At 43.4% G+C, this 17,500-nt stretch overlaps 1 protein-coding gene across 1 annotated transcript; it reads left to right on the forward strand.

Annotated features, from left to right (window-relative positions):
• Window positions 1-8,404: 8,404 nt before the first annotated feature.
• Window positions 8,405-16,824, forward strand: tppp3 (tubulin polymerization-promoting protein family member 3). Its single transcript, XM_042413301.1, has 4 exons — window positions 8,405-8,719; window positions 10,829-11,027; window positions 14,883-15,036; window positions 15,784-16,824. Exons 2-4 carry the CDS (start codon window positions 10,840-10,842, stop codon window positions 15,976-15,978), a joined length of 537 nt encoding a protein of 178 aa, XP_042269235.1. The 5' UTR covers window positions 8,405-8,719; window positions 10,829-10,839; the 3' UTR covers window positions 15,979-16,824.
• The last annotated feature ends 676 nt before the right edge of the window (window positions 16,825-17,500 follow it).

Here is a 17,500-nt window from a genome sequence, read left to right on the forward strand (position 1 = left end):
GTTATTACAGGCTGCAGTGTTATTACAGACTGCAGTGTTTATTACAGACTGCAGTGTTTATTACAGACTGCAGTGTTTATTACAGACTGCAGTGTTATTACAGGCTGCAGTGTTATTACAGGCTGCAGTGTTTATTACAGGCTGCAGTGTTTATTACAGACTGCAGTGTTATTACAGACTGCAGTGTTATTACAGGCCGCAGTGTTTATTACAGGCCGCAGTGTTATTACAGGCTGCAGTGTTTATTACAGGCTGCAGTGTTTATTACAGGCTGCAGTGTTATTACAGACTGCAGTGTTTATTGCAGACTGCAGTGTTATTACAGGCTGCAGTGTTATTACAGGCTGCAGTGTTTATTACAGACTGCAGTGTTTATTACAGACTGCAGTGTTTATTACAGACTGCAGTGTTTATTACAGGCTGCAGTGTTATTACAGGCCGCAGTGTTTATTACAGACTGCAGTGTTTATTACAGACTGCAGTGTTTATTACAGGCTGCAGTGTTTATTACAGACTGCAGTGTTTATTACAGGCTGCAGTGTTATTACAGGCTGCAGTGTTTATTACAGGCTGCAGTGTTATTACAGACTGCAGTGTTTATTACAGACTGCAGTGTTTATTACAGGCTGCAGTGTTATTACAGACTGCAGTGTTTATTACAGACTGCAGTGTTTATTACAGGCTGCAGTGTTTATTACAGACTGCAGTGTTATTACAGGCTGCAGTGTTATTACAGGCTGCAGTGTTATTACAGACTGCAGTGTTATTACAGGCTGCAGTGTTTATTACAGGCTGCAGTGTTATTACAGACTGCAGTGTTATTACAGACTGCAGTGTTTATTACAGACTGCAGTGTTTATTACAGACTGCAGTGTTTATTACAGACTGCAGTGTTATTACAGACTGCAGTGTTTATTACAGACTGCAGTGTTTATTACAGACTGCAGTGTTATTACAGGCTGCAGTGTTATTACAGGCTGCAGTGTTATTACAGACTGCAGTGTTATTACAGACTGCAGTGTTATTACAGACTGCAGTGTTTATTACAGGCTGCAGTGTTATTACAGACTGCAGTGTTATTACAGACTGCAGTGTTATTACAGGCTGCAGTGTTTATTACAGGCTGCAGTGTTTATTACAGACTGCAGTGTTTATTACAGGCTGCAGTGTTTATTACAGGCTGCAGTGTTATTACAGACTGCAGTGTTTATTACAGACTGCAGTGTTATTACAGGCTGCAGTGTTTATTACAGACTGCAGTGTTTATTACAGGCTGCAGTGTTTATTACAGGCTGCAGTGTTATTACAGGCTGCAGTGTTATTACAGACTGCAGTGTTTATTACAGGCTGCAGTGTTATTACAGGCTGCAGTGTTATTACAGGCTGCAGTGTTTATTACAGACTGCAGTGTTATTACAGGCTGCAGTGTTTATTACAGGCTGCAGTGTTATTACAGGCTGCAGTGTTTATTACAGACTGCAGTGTTATTACAGACTGCAGTGTTATTACAGGCCGCAGTGTTTATTACAAGCTGCAGTGTTATTACAGGCTGCAGTGTTTATTACAAGCTGCAGTGTTATTACAGGCTGCAGTGTTTATTACAAGCTGCAGTGTTATTACAGGCTGCAGTGTTTATTACAGGCTGCAGTGTTATTACAAGCTGCAGTGTTATTACAGGTCGCAGTGTTTATTACAGGCTGCAGTGTTATTACAAGCTGCAGTGTTATTACAGACTGCAGTGTTTATTACAGACTGCAGTGTTATTACAGACTGCAGTGTTATTACAGGCCGCAGTGTTTATTACAAGCTGCAGTGTTATTACAGGCTGCAGTGTTTATTACACGCTGCAGTGTTATTACAGGCTGCAGTGTTTATTACAAGCTGCAGTGTTATTACAGGCTGCAGTGTTTATTACAAGCTGCAGTGTTATTACAGGCTGCAGTGTTATTACAGGCTGCAGTGTTATTACAGGCTGCAGTGTTATTACAGGCTGCAGTGTTTATTACAAGCTGCAGTGTTATTACAGACTGCAGTGTTATTACAGGCTGCAGTGTTTATTACAGGCTGCAGTGTTATTACAGACTGCAGTGTTATTACAGGCTGCAGTGTTATTACAGACTGCAGTGTTTATTACAGACTGCAGTGTTATTACAGACTGCAGTGTTATTACAGACTGCAGTGTTATTACAGGCTGCAGTGTTATTACAGGCTGCAGTGTTATTACAGACTGCAGTGTTTATTACAGACTGCAGTGTTATTACAGACTGCAGTGTTTATTACAGGCTGCAGTGTTTATTACAGACTGCAGTGTTTATTACAGGCTGCAGTGTTATTACAGGCTGCAGTGTTATTACAGACTGCAGTGTTATTACAGGTTGCAGTGTTTATTACAGACTGCAGTGTTTATTACAGGCTGCAGTGTTTATTACAGGCTGCAGTGTTATTACAGGCTGCAGTGTTTATTACAGGCTGCAGTGTTATTACAGACTGCAGTGTTATTACAGACTGCAGTGTTATTACAGGCTGCAGTGTTATTACAGACTGCAGTGTTATTACAGGTTGCAGTGTTTATTACAGACTGCAGTGTTTATTACAGGCTGCAGTGTTTATTACAGACTGCAGTGTTATTACAGGCTGCAGTGTTATTACAGACTGCAGTGTTATTACAGGTTGCAGTGTTATTACAGGCTGCAGTGTTATTACAGGTTGCAGTGTTATTACAGGTTGCAGTGTTATTACAGGCTGCAGTGTTATTACAGGCTGCAGTGTTTATTACAGACTGCAGTGTTATTACAGGCTGCAGTGTTTATTACAGACTGCAGTGTTTATTACAGGTTGCAGTGTTTATTACAGACTGCAGTGTTTATTACAGGCTGCAGTGTTTATTACAGACTGCAGTGTTTATTACAGACTGCAGTGTTATTACAGGCTGCAGTGTTATTACAGACTGCAGTGTTTATTACAGGCTGCAGTGTTTATTACAGGCTGCAGTGTTATTACAGGCTGCAGTGTTATTACAGGTTGCAGTGTTATTACAGACTGCAGTATTATTACAGACTGCAGTGTTATTACAGGCTGCAGTGTTATTACAGGTTGCAGTGTTATTACAGGCTGCAGTGTTATTACAGGCTGCAGTGTTATTACAGACTGCAGTGTTTATTACAGACTGCAGTGTTATTACAGGCTGCAGTGTTTATTACAGGTTGCAGTGTTATTACAGGCTGCAGTGTTATTACAGACTGCAGTGTTATTACAGACTGCAGTGTTATTACAGACTGCAGTGTTATTACAGACTGCAGTGTTATTACAGACTGCAGTGTTATTACAGGCTGCAGTGTTATTACAGACTGCAGTGTTATTACAGACTGCAGTGTTTATTACAGACTGCAGTGTTATTACAGGCTGCAGTGTTTATTACAGACTGCAGTGTTTATTACAGGCTGCAGTGTTTATTACAGGCTGCAGTGTTATTACAGGCTGCAGTGTTATTACAGGTTGCAGTGTTATTACAGACTGCAGTATTATTACAGACTGCAGTGTTATTACAGACTGCAGTGTTATTACAGACTGCAGTGTTATTACAGGCTGCAGTGTTATTACAGGCTGCAGTGTTTATTACAGGCTGCAGTGTTATTACAGACTGCAGTGTTTATTACAGGCTGCAGTGTTTATTACAGGCTGCAGTGTTTATTACAGGCTGCAGTGTTTATTACAGGTTGCAGTGTTATTACAGACTGCAGTGTTATTACAGACTGCAGTGTTTATTACAGACTGCAGTGTTTATTACAGGCTGCAGTGTTTATTACAGACTGCAGTGTTTATTACAGGCTGCAGTGTTTATTACAGGCTGCAGTGTTTATTACAGACTGCAGTGTTATTACAGACTGCAGTGTTTATTACAGACTGCAGTGTTATTACAGACTGCAGTGTTATTACAGACTGCAGTGTTTATTACAGACTGCAGTGTTATTACAGACTGCAGTGTTATTACAGGCTGCAGTGTTATTACAGGCTGCAGTGTTATTACAGGCTGCAGTGTTTATTACAGGCTGCAGTGTTTATTACAGACTGCAGTGTTATTACAGACTGCAGTGTTTATTACAGACTGCAGTGTTTATTACAGACTGCAGTGTTATTACAGGCTGCAGTGTTATTACAGGCTGCAGTGTTATTACAGGCTGCAGTGTTTATTACAGGCTGCAGTGTTATTACAGGCTGCAGTGTTTATTACAGGCTGCAGTGTTATTACAGGCTGCAGTGTTTATTACAGACTGCAGTGTTATTACAGACTGCAGTGTTTATTACAGGCTGCAGTGTTATTACAGACTGCAGTGTTTATTACAGGCTGCAGTGTTATTACAGACTGCAGTGTTTATTACAGACTGCAGTGTTTATTACAGACTGCAGTGTTATTACAGACTGCAGTGTTATTACAGACTGCAGTGTTATTACAGGCTGCAGTGTTATTACAGACTGCAGTGTTTATTACAGACTGCAGTGTTTATTACAGGCTGCAGTGTTATTACAGGCTGCAGTGTTTATTACAGACTGCAGTGTTATTACAGACTGCAGTGTTTATTACAGGCTGCAGTGTTATTACAGACTGCAGTGTTATTACAGACTGCAGTGTTTATTACAGACTGCAGTGTTATTACAGGCTGCAGTGTTTATTACAGGCTGCAGTGTTATTACAGACTGCAGTGTTTATTACAGGCTGCAGTGTTATTATAGGTTGCAGTGTTTATTACAGGCTGCAGTGTTTATTACAGGCTGCAGTGTTATTACAGACTGCAGTGTTATTACAGGCTGCAGTGTTATTACAGGCTGCAGTGTTATTACAGGCTGCAGTGTTTATTACAGGCTGCAGTGTTATTACAGACTGCAGTGTTTATTACAGGCTGCAGTGTTTATTACAGGCTGCAGTGTTATTACAGACTGCAGTGTTTATTACAGACTGCAGTGTTTATTACAGACTGCAGTGTTATTACAGGCTGCAGTGTTATTACAGGCTGCAGTGTTATTACAGGCTGCAGTGTTATTACAGGCTGCAGTGTTATTACAGACTGCAGTGTTATTACAGACTGCAGTGTTTATTACAGGCTGCAGTGTTTATTACAGACTGCAGTGTTTATTACAGACTGCAGTGTTATTACAGGCTGCAGTGTTTATTACAGACTGCAGTGTTTATTACAGGCCGCAGTGTTTATTACAGACTGCAGTGTTATTACAGGCTGCAGTGTTATTACAGACTGCAGTGTTATTACAGACTGCAGTGTTATTACAGACTGCAGTGTTATTACAGACTGCAGTGTTATTACAGACTGCAGTGTAAGTGTGCAGTCTAAACGATCTCATTCATGAACTCAGTTGTCTTGGATAACATCCTCTGGGTCCCATCATCATGTTGCCCTCCTCCTGTTGCATTCTCAGCTCTCAGGCTACTGGGTTTGAGGCGGTATTTCGATGTGGCACAACGGGGCGACTCTGTCCAATCACCATTCTATGCTACTGGCTGATGTCATAGTTCACCCTGCTGATGTCTTCATGGCTGATGCTGCTTCTTCACATGTGGAACTGGACCCTGCTCCAGTTGTGAGAACTCCTGCTGCAATGTCTGCCCTGGTTGCTTTTATGGCTGACCCACCTAGCGCGGCCACTGCCACCATGGGTCCTGATGGAGTTACCTGAGGGGAAAAGCTCTATGGCGTTGGGTATAATGGATCCTTTCTCCTCCTCAGATGACCAGGTGCTCCACACCTCACCTCTTTGAATGGAACTACTACCCCTGACATCCTGGAGAAACTCCCGGACTCCTGGATTCATTCCCTACAATTAGGAAAGTAACAGTCCATGTTGGCACCAGTGACACCACCCGTCAGCAGTCCAAGCTGACAAAAGCCGATTTTATCCATCTTTTTAATCTCCTCAACAGTTGTGGGAAAAAAAACTTTTATTTCTGGCCCAGTACCCACACTGGGTCGCAGCGTGGGGCGTCCTGGTCCTGATCATATTTATAAAAATGTCACCCCCCACCTTGGACCACTAACAACTAACACGACACACTCAGCTAGAAACCTGGGAGTTGTTTTGATCAGTGACTTTAATCAGCACATTAAAAGCCCTATTTGAACGGTGAAAATGCAATGACAAGTGCCCAGTGGTAGGTCTCAGGCACATGGACTGTGTGGGTGTCTCCATGCGCAACTGCTATTTTGGTTCATGTGCAGCAGCACAACGTGGAAAAGGGCCAAGTGAAAGTGAATATAGATCAGTGGGTGTGGTGATTATTAAATGTTCTCTCAGCCAGTCACATCACTGGTGTCATAGCTCTGAAACAGTTGAGCCAATCACAGTTAAACCTGTCACGACATAAACACACATCACCACTAATCTGCAGCCAGATTTAACAAACTGAAGCAGAAGCTTTTCATACAGTATAAACAGCTGTGGACAGCAGATACTGTACAGATCAATGCAGACTGATTTACTGACTTTCCTGCTTTAACCACATTAAACATTATTTTGTTTGGTGATTTTGGTTGAAGAGTGTTTAATTGAAATAAATTATTTATATTTTAATCATTAATCTGCTGTTGCAGCAAGTATTTAGTTTGATGCTGTTGATAAAATCACCAAAGTAGCAGCGGATTTCAACCAAAACACAGTTGTCTTTGCGCTGCTTCATTTGAATGAACCTCCCATCTGTGCACCGTGCGCTCTGCACTGGTCACCAAAACACCACACAGATGCACAGAGTGAGTTTAAAGGTCAGAAAATACCGAACAGTCGTAGCGCTGCTTGTGCTTGTCGTTACACCCTCAGAGTCTTGTTGAATCCTGCGATCGACAAATCAGAAACAACTAATGATCCCTAAAAACATAGTTGAACAACTTATCCACACCATCGTTTCCTCCCGCCTCGACCGCTGCAGCTCATTATTTACTCGCCATCTACAGTTGCTGCAGAACGCAGCAGCGAGACTTCTTACAAACACTCGATGTAGGGAACACGTCACTCCCGTCCTGACTGAACACCACTACGATCGTATTGATTACTTGTAAACCTCTACGTGGCACAGAGACCCCTCAGAACAGCCTCAAAACCTCCGCCATTGCTGGTTGGTGAAATGCATTCTGGGACACTTGGCTGTTGGCTATTCTCACAGGTGGGCACCAATAAAATATTGAAAAATAAGTAACCATCTCAAATTAATTAAAATACAGTTTACATAGCTTAACTTTTACATGAAATCTTACTTTCAACCTATAAAAACAATTCAGTTTCCTATAGAACTGATTTAACCCTTTACAAATAATCAGGCGTAAAATTACAGAAATGTACTTATACATTGAGTTTATTACATAATTTCACATAAAATCTTATAATCATATATGTAATCTATATTTAATGTAATAAAATGATTTAAACAGATAAAACATTTGATTTACCTTTTAAAAAATGTGAGAATACTGTTCAGTCATCAGGTTTATAGTTGCATCAATCTACTTCATTTAAGATCATATTAAGTGTTGAGTTTTTAAGTTTACATCAAAATCTTATTTATTTAAAGATATTTCATGTTAAAAAGTGCACACACACACTAACACACACACACACACACACACACACACACTAACACACACTAACACACACTAACACACACACACACACACACACTAACACACACTAACAGTAGTCAGGCTGCGGCTGATGAAAACCTGAACTCAACTGAACTCTGACTCGACTCTCGCTGTCCCCCACAAAAACTGTTTATACTGACCTGCACCTGGACCTGGACCTGGACCTGGACCTGCACCTGGACCTGGACCTGGACCTGGACCTGCACCTGCACCTGCACCTGCACCTGCACCTGCACCTGGACCTGGACCTGGACCAGGACCTGCACCTGGACCTGCACCTGCACCTGCACCTGCACCTGGACCTGCACCTGGACCTGCACCTGCACCTGCACCTGCACCTGCAACTGGACCTGCACCTGGACCTGCACCTGCACCTGGACCTGCACCTGCACCTGCACCTGCACCTGCAACTGGACCTGCACCTGGACCTGCACCTGCACCTGGACCTGCACCTGGACCTGGACCTGCAACTGGACCTGCACCTGCACCCGGACCCGGACCCGGACTTGCACCTGCACCTGCACCTGGACCTGCACCTGCACCTGGAGCTGGACCTGCACCTGCACCTGGACCTGCACCTGCACCTGCACCTGCACCTGGAGCTGGACCTGCACCTGCACCTGCACCTGCACCTGGACCTGCACCTGCACCTGGACCTGGACCTGAACCTGGCCCTGAATCCGGACCTGGACTGGGTCAAACCGGATCATTTGGTCTGTTGAGTGTAACTTTATTGCCATGGGGACCAGCTGCTGTTCAGAAGTTTGTTTGGATTCATTAACAGGAAGAAAACAAACGTAAAATCTGTATTTTGTAGTTCTCTCTTTGTAGTTTTTAGTTAGTTGACCTCTGACCTGCAGCTCAGACTTGACTCCCGCCCTGCAGGAGAACCTCCTCCCTCCTCCCTCCTCCCTCGTCTCCCTCCCTCTGTTTTATTGCCCTCCCCTGATGTTGGACAGGATGTCGTCATGGCGATGGGATAAACAGACAATAACAAACCCTCGGCGCTTCGGAGCTCATTCGAAGGCTGCGAGAGAGAGAGAGAGGTGAAGAGGAGACAGAGGACAGAGGACAGACAGGTAAGACCTGCAGGACTCTGTGTGTTTATTGTCACTCAGGACAAACAGAAAACAAACTGTAGGTTTGATTCAGTCGTTATTTATTTTTCTCACTGTGTTTTCTGACTGTCTGTGTTCAGATTTCAGTTATTATTGCACAACAAAGACTAAAAATCTCGGCTTTATCGCACCAACACATGCAAAGAATTTAAGTAACACTTATTTAACTTGTCTGTAATTTCCTGAAAACATGAAACTACAGATGATTCAACATCTGGAGAATAAAAAATCCATTAATACATGAAAATTGACTTTGGTTTAAATGCAGCAGCTCTTTGAAAGAAATTCATATTTTCTCAATAATTAGAGGCAGATGACAGTTCAGAGCCTCTTATGAAATAATCAGGAAATAACAGACGTGTGAGCTTAAAGAGTTACAGACAGAGAACACGGAGACATCCAGCCTTAAATAACATCAATAACACTGTGTGTGATGGGACCAACATACAGTATCTGTTGGGTTTAAGCTTCTCATCATTCATTAATCTGATCATTTTTTGTGTATTTATCAATAAATAATTTAGTGTATAAAATGTCAGAAACAGTGAAACATCATCACAGTTTCATGTGTCTTGTTTTCTTGTTTTATCAAATGAATTTTCAGAGACGTTTAAAGAAAAACAACGTAAACAAGTTCATCAGAAATAATAGATTAATATCACGTATGTAAATATGAACACATGATGCAGAGAAAGTTAATAATCAGTTACTTTACAAACAGAAGCTGCTTCATGTCTCACTTTAATATTTATGCAGAACTCAAAAAAATCACATGTTGCATTAACATGTGTTCATATGTAATGATGTCATATGTTATGATGTCATATGTTATGATGTCATATTTGGACAGTTTCAGGACAAACAGTTGCTAATAACTGTTTCACACACACACACACACATAATGACGTATCCATAAAGTATCCACGGTAACGTCTCTGACTCAAGTCCCGCCCACCGTGACTCACAGCGGCTGTGATTGGTTCAAACTGTGACGTGACTCTGTGTGAAAATCACATGTAGGTGTGCAGGTTAAAACCAGCAGCTCGTCGTGTTTGGACAGAAGCTCAACCGCCGTAACTCCGTAACCACGGCAACCGCAGTTTGGGATTGCATCAGTGTGAGGTCATGTTTCTCACGCACACACCATCTTTATGTCGGTGTGAAGACCCTCAGACAGACCGGCCAACATGTCCTCACACTGCAGCAAGCAATCAATCAATCAATCGATCGATCGATCAATCAATCTTTATTCATACAGCACCTGACTGATAAACATGCAGGATGGTAAATATGGATTTAGACACTAATGCACAGCAAAATAATTAAAAGAGAAAAACAAAAAGAAAAACAGTTAATTGAATAAAACATAATACAAACAATAACAATAACAATAATAATAATAATAATAATAATAATAATAATAATAATAATATTAAAAATAACCCAGTTGACTTCAGAGTCGGCAGGTGATTTAAACCTTTGCGATGCTAAATTTTGAAGTTTTTAAGTTTTCGTGGAACGCCCTTGGCGTGGTGTGAAGGTCAAATTTGCCCAAAACATGAAACAGGAAGTTGTTGTAACTCTTCTTCACATTGTCCAATCTGCCCCAAAGTCCTCATGTTTGATGAGAGTCAACATGTCAGTGACGAGTCATAGCGCCTCCTACTGGCAACAGGAAGTTGGCCGTTTGTGACAAACATCATGTGATTTACATGAAAGTTAAATGATGCGTTCAGCAACATGACGTATAATCAGTGGGTGTTTCTAGCGCCACATAGTGGACACCAGAGATAATATTTTATTCGTTAACAAAGTGTCCGATAATCGTGACCGATAGTGACCTCGGCTGCTGCTCCCGCCTTTAATTGTTTTTTTATTCTGTTTCAGTTGTGACTGATTTAACGGTTTAATCATGTGAAGCACTTTGTCACTTTGTTTTGAGAGTTGCAGTATAAATAAAGTTTATTAACATCCACTCGTACCAAACAGGAAGTTTGTGCATCTCTGCTGCTGTGATTGGTTCGTACTCGTCTTGTCGGTGATGTCATCTGTCATCTGTCCGTGTTGCAGATATTTCCATCATGGCGGAGAGTTCGGACATCGATCAGCTGCTGACGGCGTTTAAGAAGTTCGCCGTCCACGGAGACACGAAGGCGTCGGGCAACGAGCTGAACGGGAAGAACTGGAACAAACTCTGTAAGGACTGCAAGATCACAGACGGCAAGAACGTCTGCAGCACAGACGTCGACATCGTCTTCTCCAAAGTCAAGTAGGTCTACAGACAGACCACACACACACTACAGACTGACTACACACAGACTACAGACACACTACAGACTGACTACAGACACACTACAGACACACTACAGACACACTACAGACACACTACACACAGACTACAGACACACTACAGACACACTACAGACACACTACAGACACACTACACACACACTACAGACACACTACAGACACACTACAGACTGACTACAGACACACTACAGACAAACTACACACACACTACAGACACACTACAGACACACTACAGACACACTACAGACACACTACAGACAGACTACACACAGACTACAGAGACACTACAGACACACTACAGACAGACTACACACACACTACACACACACTACAGACACACTACAGACACACTACAGACACACTACACACACACTACAGACACACTACAGACACACTACAGACACACTACACACACACTACAGACACACTACACACACACTACAGACACACTACAGACACACTACAGACTGACTACAGACACACTACAGACAAACTACACACACACTACAGACACACTACAGACACACTACACACACACTACAGACACACTACAGACAGACTACACACAGACTACAGAGACACTACAGACACACTACACACACACTACAGACACACAACAGACACACTACAGACACACTACAGACACACTACAGACAAACTACACACACACTACAGACACACTACAGACACACAACAGACACACTACAGACACACTACAGACACACAACAGACACACTACAGACACACTACAGACAAACTACACACAGACACACTACAGACTACACACAGACCACAGACACACTACAGACTACACACAGACCACAGACACACTACAGACTACACACAGACTACACACAGACTACAGACTACACACAGACCACAGACACACTACAGACTACACACAGACTACACACAGACTACAGAATACAGACTACACACAGACTACACACAGACTACAGAATACAGACTACACACAGACTACACACAGACTACACACAGACTACAGACTACACACAGACTACACACAGACTACACACAGACTACAGACTACACACAGACTACACAGACTACAGACTACACACAGACTACAGACTACACACAGACTACAGACACTACACACAGACTACAGACTACACACAGACTACACACAGACTACACACAGACCACAGACTACACACAGACTACACACAGACTACACACAGACTACAGACTACACACAGACTACACACAGACTACACACAGACTACAGACTACACAGATTACACACAGACTACAGACTACACACAGACTACACACAGACTACACACAGACTACACAGACTACAGACTACACACAGACTACAGACTACACACAGACTACAGACTACACAGACTACACACAGACTACAGACTACACAGACTACACACAGACTACAGACTACACACAGACTACACACAGACTACACACAGACTACACAGACTACAGACTACACACAGACTACACACAGACTACACATACTACAGACTACACACAGACTACACAGACTACAGACTTCACACAGACTACAGACTACACACAGACTACACACAGACTACACACAGACTACACAGACTACAGACTACACACAGACTACACACAGACTACAGACTACACACAGACTACACACAGACTACACACAGACTACAGACTACACACAGACTACACACAGACTACACACAGACTACAGACTACACACAGACTACACACAGACTACACACAGATTACACACAGACTACAGACTACACACAGACTACACACAGACTACAGACTACACACAGACTACACACAGACTACACACAGACTACACACAGATTACACACAGACTACACAGACTGCAGACTACACACAGACTACACACAGACTACACACAGACTACAGACTACACACAGACTACACACAGACTACAGACTACACACAGACTACACACAGACTACACACAGACTACACACAGACTACAGACTACACACAGACTACACACAGACTACACACAGACTACACACAGACTACAGACTACAGACAGACTACAGACTACACACAGACTACACACAGACTACACACAGACTACACACAGATTACACACAGACTACAGACTACACACAGACTACACACAGACTACACACAGACTACAGACTACAGACAGACTACAGACTACACACAGACTACACAGACTGTCTCCTGTGGTTCAGGAGGTAGAGCGGGTCGTCCACTAATCAGAAGATCGGTGGTTCGATCCTGGCTCCTCCAGTCCACATGCTGATGTGTTCTTGGGCGAGACACTTAACCCCAAATAGCTCCTGATGGCTGAACCATCAATGTGTGAATGTGTGTGAACGAGTGAATGTGATTCATAGTGTAAAAAGCACTTTGAGTGGTCGGAAGACTAGAAGGGCGCTATACAAGTACAGTCCATTTACCATTTACACAGACTACAGACAGGAAACAGGAAACAGGAAGTAGGGAGACGTCCACCAGCAGAGGACTGAAGGTATAATGTGATTTATTTAAACTGCTGCCAGTGAAGAGTCGTACGTAACGACTTCCTGCAGATCACTACTAGAGTTCAGCTGAACATGAGAACCATGAGGACTCAACGTTCTATAAACAGAAAATACTGTACTTGAGTTCCATTTATAACCTTTATTAAATGAACTTTCAGCTCAACATCAGCAGCAAATAAAATCATCAATAATGTTATTAAAATAAATCTAGTTGGATGTTTGAGGCAGATTATGTCTCCTGACTCACTGAATCAAACCTCATCTGGGAACATTTGGGAACATCTGGGAACATCTGGGAACATTTGGGAACATTTGGGAACATTTGGGAACATTTGGGAACAGTTGGGAACATTTGGGAACATCTGGGAACATTTGGGAACATTTGGGAACAGTTGGGAACATTTGGGAACATCTGGGAACATTTGGGAACATTTGGGAACATTTGGGAACATTTGGGAACAGTTGGGAACATTTGGGAACATCTGGGAACATTTGGGAACATTTGGGAACAGTTGGGAACATTTGGGAACATCTGGGAACATTTGGGAACATATGGGAATATTTGGGAACAGTTGGGAACAGTTGGGAACATTTGGGAACATCTGGGAACATCTGGGAACATTTGGGAACATCTGGGAACATTTGGGAACATCTGGGAACATTTGGGAATATTTGGGAACAGTTGGGAACATTTAGGAACATTTGGGAACATCTGGGAACATTTGGGAACATTTGGGAACATTTGGGAACATCTGGGAACATTTGGGAACATCTGGGAACATTTGGGAACATTTGGGAACATTTGGGAACGTTTGGGAACATCTGGGAACATTTGGGAACATCTGGGAACATTTTGGAACATCTGGGAACATTTGGGAACATTTGGGAACATTTGGGAACGTTTGGGAACAGTTTATGGCATCGTGTTTGTTGTCAGTTGCCGCCACACCAAACGCCACGATTGGTCCAAACCACAAACAGCTGCTGATTCAGACGTTTATGTGGAAAAGTTGCTGTAATTTAGTAAAATATCATAAATATTGCAGAAATTTCTTCAATTTGCATTAATTACTGTAATCACAGAATTGCAACTTCCTGGAGGAAGTGACCAATAAAACACGGGGAGGTGATCTGATTCAGGTTCATCATTTTTATTTGCATTAGTTTTTATTTGTTGTATTGATTCCGTTTGTTTTGTCTTATGTCTGTAAACCTGTACGTTTGATTGATTGCAGATGTTTCCTGTGACCTTTGACCTCTCATCAGTGTTTGTGTTTTTGTGTGTTTGTGTTTGACAGACAGAAGACGTCTCGCGTCATCACCTACGAGGAGTTTCGGAGAGCTCTGGAGGAACTGGCTCCCAAGAGGTTCAAAGGTCAAAGTAAAGAGGAGGCGCTGCAGTCCATCTGCGGTCTGGTGGAGGGACGAGAGCCGAGCAACGTGGGCGTGACGGTGAGGAAACTGTTCCTATCAAAGCCCGTCATTTTCCTCTCTAGAGTCTCTAGACGTGAAGAATGAGACACATTCATATCTTATTACCAGAACCTGCAGGTTCTTTTACATCTAAATACCTTTGAGATGAAGAAAGATGAGTGAAATCGATGAGTTTTCATGGAACGCTCTTGATGTGGCGTGCCGGTTAATTTGGATGTTTCGCCATGAAACAGGAAGTTGTTGTAACTCCGCTGGAGAGTCCCGAACACATCTACATGTTAATACTGAGTCACAGTCACAGTCAGCTGACAACAGGAAGTCAGCCGTACATGACAAACATCATCAGATTTACATGATGTGGTCTGAACATGATACACAGCAGCATGACGTGTAATTAGTGGGCGTTCTCTAGCGGACACAGGAAGTGATAGTTATCTCCTACATGTAGATGCATGTCATGTGTGTTCTGGTTGACGTGTTGCTCCACGTTAACGTCACTCTGACTGATCGTCGCTGCTTCTTTAGAGGGTTGTGAGGTTTTACGGATGTTGCTGTGATGTGTTGTAGGATTTATTTGTTCTGCTTTTCTTTCTGATGCTTTTTTCTGACTAACCTGGATGGTGACGCAGCTGCTCGGGGTTAGTTCAAGGTGACGTCATCTCTGCAGTGATTGGACGATGGCGGCAGCTCCTGTGTGTGTTTATGTTTTATACTGTATATATGAGATATTTCTGACTGACTTCCTGTCGTCTGCGTTTCCATCAGAAAGTGGCGAAGACGGCGACGGTGGACCGGCTCACCGACACGTCCCGCTACACGGGCTCCCACAAGGAGCGTTTCACCGAGAGTGGCAAGGGCAAAGGTCGCGAAGGCCGCGAGGAGATCGTGGAGAACACGGGATACGTGGGCGCCTACAAGAACGCCGGCACGTACGACGCCAAGGTGAAGGCAGAGAAGTGACGAGGCCACGCCCCCCTGCAGGCAGCCAACACAGCACTTAGGACCAAACCTTGAACTTTGACCCTTCTGTGTGTGTGTGTGTGTGTGTGTGTGTGTGTGTGTGTGTGTGTGTCTGTGTTCAGAGGTCAGAGGTCACTTCCTGCTGAGCTGAACCTTCAGGTCAGGAGGTGGAGTCTGTAAATAAGTCATGATCACAGCGTCCTAAACTTCCCTCCAGGAAACGATCGCAATAATTAACACAAATCCAAGAAATCTGTAATATTTCCGAGAGTTAAATTAACTTTTCTGAATGAAACGTCCAAATCAACGGATGCTTATTATTTGGTGTTTTGGTAACTTACGTTGTCGCAGCGTGCAGGAAGTGATGACACAGGACTCTTCTTTGGTGGTAGTTTTTTAAAAATCACATTATTTTCCTTAGCTTGCAATTTTCCCCGAGTTCAGCAAATTTACTGCAAAAAGAGAAATAAAACATGTCACATGTTTGAGAAAAGCTTCAGTTAAAATGTTTCACTCGTTACATTTAGGAGCTGAAAGGACGAGAATGTTTCCACGGAGACTATAAAGTCCTGAAAGACTTTTTAAAAAGTGATCCATGAATGAAACGCTGCGTTGGTCCGTCACACAGATGCATCGCAGCATTTATCTCCTTATTAAACATCAAATAACATAAACAATAATAATAATGATCTCTGAGCAGCTGATGCAGACCTGCAGCAGCGCCCCCTGCAGGCTGTGATGTTGCAGACCTGCAGCAGCGCCCCCTGCAGGCTGTGATGATCACTGCAGACCTGCAGCAGCGCCCCCTGCAGGCTGTGATGATCACTGCAGACCTGCAGCAGCGCCCCCTGCAGGCTGTGATGATCATTGCAGACCTGCAGCAGCGCCCCCTGCAGGCTGTGATGATCACTGCAGACCTGCAGCAGCGCCCCCTGCAGGCTGTGATGATCATTGCAGACCTGCAGCAGCGCCTCCTGCAGGCTGTGATGATCACTGCAGACCTGCAGCAGCGCCTCCTGCAGGCTGTGATGATCACTGCAGACCTGCAGCAGCGCCTCCTGCAGGCTGTGATGATGCAGACCTGCAGCAGCGCCCCCTGCAGGCTGTGATGATCACTGCAGACCTGCAGCAGCGCCCCCTGCAGGCTGTGATGATCACTGCAGACCTGCAGCAGCGCCTCCTGCAGGCTGTGATGATCACTGCAGACCTGCAGCAGCGCCTCCTGCAGGCTGTGATGTTGCAGACCTGCAGCAGCGCCCCCTGCAGGCTGTGATGTTGCAGACCTGCAGCAGCGCCCCCTGCAGGCTGTGATGATGCAGACCTGCATCTATGAATCCAGTTTGAGTTCTTTGCAGGTTCTCAGAAACCATCTTGAAACTGAAGTGACCAGTTTGGTGAATAATCTGAACCAGTTGTGACCTGCAGGTGGCGCTGAATGAAAAGTCAGAAGGATGTTTTTCTTTATTCTGGACGTTTAATAAACTAAATACTGAATTTAAAATAATAATAATCTGTAAATTAA

The sequence above is a fragment of the Thunnus maccoyii genome, chromosome 1 (genome assembly GCF_910596095.1).
Source record: "Thunnus maccoyii chromosome 1, fThuMac1.1, whole genome shotgun sequence".
NCBI classification, from domain to species: Eukaryota; Metazoa; Chordata; class Actinopteri; order Scombriformes; family Scombridae; genus Thunnus; species Thunnus maccoyii.